The sequence below is a fragment of the Formica exsecta genome, unplaced genomic scaffold (genome assembly GCF_003651465.1).
Source record: "Formica exsecta isolate Colony F162 unplaced genomic scaffold, ASM365146v1 scaffold393, whole genome shotgun sequence".
NCBI lineage: Eukaryota > Metazoa > Arthropoda > Insecta > Hymenoptera > Formicidae > Formica > Formica exsecta.
Genome location: NW_021851167.1, coordinates 1,765,319 through 1,768,190, shown reverse-complemented (window position 1 = coordinate 1,768,190; position 2,872 = coordinate 1,765,319). Strand labels below are relative to the sequence as shown.

The window sequence follows — 2,872 nt, the reverse complement described above, 5'->3', positions numbered from 1 at the left end:
GCTCTTTTATTTCATCGCTCTGTATCTCGATTTCTTTTTTTTAACATCGCGTCGATATAAGTGCTATTCTTTCTCTTTCTTTGCAAAGCAAATATTTTCACTAATGTTTTTTTCTAGGTATCTATACATGGTTATATACCTATATAATTATAGTAAAAAGTCATTAAATAAATTATTATAATATGCTTTTTATATCAAATCTTTACGTAATATTTATATGCATTATTGTTATTAGAATTTTTCATTTCAAAGATATAGCCAAAATTTTCTAAAATATCGTTAAATATATTTGGACGTAAATACATTCTCTCTCCCGTGTTCGTACGAAATAAAGCACAACATTATGAAGAAAGTAGCCTCCGTGATAACCTATTTCCATGAATATGAAGTTATACCTATGTTTGCAAACTCATTCCCGCGACTCCGCTAAGGCTCTTGTTGTCGTGTCGATCATCAAAGTCGCACTGAGGTCAATTGAGCGACGGATAATTCGAAGTTAAGTGCGATAATCTTGTCAGTCGTGATCGGTATTTCGTATAGTATGTATCGCACGCTGCAAAGATTATATGAATCAGTGAAAGAATACCAAAAGTATTACGTGCTTGCATTTTCAATTGAAATAACGAGAAGCTAATCATTGATCATCTTCTTAATATAAGTATGTATAAGTTACTGTTAATCTTCCTCATAAATTATTGTGTATATTTCCAAATTTGAAATAATCTCAAATTTCTAACTTTATTTATTAAGTTTATTTAAATCCATTTCATATTTATTGTTGTTATAAATGGTCATTTGATTATAAGATTACCAATATTACTATAAGCTAATATTAATAACATGTTCCATTAGCAATATAATTTGATTATACAATCTCATAGAACTTAAAATTTACTATTTACTAGTTTATTGCATAATTATCAATTTAGATTGATATTAAATTATTTTTATTATTTGCGATTGTTATAGTACAAATATGAGAATTAAAACAGTTCCAAGACACAGAATACTCCATAATAGTATTAAGATTGCATCTGCAACAGAAAGTCCTTCAGATGAAGAAAGTACGGATGCTGAAAAAAATTATGATTCAACGGATGCAATAGATGGCCAGGAGTCATATCAGGTAAATTATCAATATATGTTTTATAATTTTTGCGAGTCTTTTCGTCATATTTTGCATAATTAGGAATTTATTTAAAATACACAATAAAATGTATAAATAATGTATAAATTATTAAATAAAGATGGACTATAAGGTATCTGTTTTAATATATATAATTATTAGAAAAATATATCTCTGTGATTAAATCATATAAAAAATTTTATATGCATATTTCGTATGCACCTAATTATGAAATTATGAAATATAATTTTGTTTAATATTACATGTTTATTTAATTTTTTAAATCTTAAGATAAATATTGTATTTAACAGGCATATGTTCCATCTTCAAATATTCTGATTCCAATTATGACATCCACTAGTTTAAGTAATGAAATGACTTTGCCTTCATCCACCGATATTTCGCTCACTAACGATGACAACAATAACGTGGAGGTCATGAATCTGTCAACAAAGGATGCTTCCAATCGCGCTGATGATATTGCATCAAGTACCTCCGCCGAGCCAGAAGATAAATTGAAAGATTCTTTCCTCTACAAGATCATGACCGATCCAGACTTTTTGAAAAATATACAGAGGAACAAGCAGCCGAAGAAGTTTGTCTGTCTTTTCTGCAAGGAAGAATTCGCGACATATGAGGAATTGACAAATCATATGGACGTGAAAAAGAACGATAACAACCAGATCGTCTGCTGCGCCTGTAAAAAGACTTTCGCCGAGAAGAGATATCTGAAGTATCATCAGAGATGTCACTCTGAAAGGACTAAGTTCACCTGTGACATTTGTACCAAGAAGTACACGAGGTTGGACAACTTGACGAGGCATAACGTGCTGCATGTGAATCCCGACAAGTTTGCCTGTACGATCTGCAACAAGACCTTCACGCGCAAGGATCTGCTCAACAAGCATCGGAAGAGTCACGAGAAGTGTAATCTTTACTGCATAAAATGCGGCAAGTATTTCAGAAGTATTCTCACGCTGGAAAATCACCAATGGATGCATCGCGAAACATCGAACACTTCGGCAAATACAGTTGTTTGTAAGACTGAGAGTTTAATCCCCGCTGAGAATATAATTTGCAAAATTGAGAATTCAGTTTCCGCTGAGAAGGAAGTTCATAAAACTCAGAATTTAACTTCGGATGAAAGTTTAGTTTGCAAAACTAATGATGTAATTCGCAAAACTTAGAGAATTTACCATTTGATATTTGTTAGGTAAAATATATACATAGATGTGTATCTATTATCTGTTCACGCGCGCTACCTCAATTTCTTATTATATCTTCCGATAAAAGAAAAATTTTCACAAGACGAATATTATATTGAGTAAAGTACAATGTATTTTACAAAAAGACATAGTCTTGTTAAACTTATTTATAGTACGACTTTTCGTATAATTATTGCAAATCTATTATATACTGTAATTCTTTAGTATATAATTTATATATATATATATATTTCTATATATGTCTGATATATTTGCAATTTTCTGGATCTATTGCAAATGATTATAAATTAAATGAATGCACTAAGTATGCTTTTGTAATTAAAGTATACGGTTAATATTCATCATGAACAAGATATATATACAGATTTAATTTGTTATTTATGATATGTTACTATTATTGTTGTATTTAATATTTTGTGAAATATTACTATTATTACTTCGTATATATAATTTAGTTAATTATGTTACATAACATATAATATTATTACTATCATCAACATTGAATAATGTTGTAAACATA

At 29.4% G+C, this 2,872-nt stretch overlaps 1 protein-coding gene across 1 annotated transcript; it reads left to right on the top strand.

Moving 5' to 3' along the window:
* The first annotated feature begins 467 nt into the window (after positions 1-467).
* LOC115239687 (zinc finger protein 527-like) lies at positions 468-2,451 on the top strand. Its single transcript, XM_029814345.1, has 3 exons — positions 468-658; positions 970-1,126; positions 1,438-2,451. Exons 2-3 carry the CDS (start codon positions 977-979, stop codon positions 2,311-2,313), a joined length of 1,026 nt encoding a protein of 341 aa, XP_029670205.1. The 5' UTR covers positions 468-658; positions 970-976; the 3' UTR covers positions 2,314-2,451.
* The last annotated feature ends 421 nt before the right edge of the window (positions 2,452-2,872 follow it).

What these genes read in the sequence shown, in the direction of transcription:
- LOC115239687 (XM_029814345.1), top strand. Translation starts at nt 977, where the DNA reads ATGAGAATTAAAACAGTTCCAAGACACAGAATACTCCATAATAGTATT. An exon ending in ATGGCCAGGAGTCATATCAG is followed by an intron (nt 1,127 to 1,437) that starts GTAAATTATCAA and finishes TGTATTTAACAG; the next exon opens with GCATATGTTCCATCTTCAAA.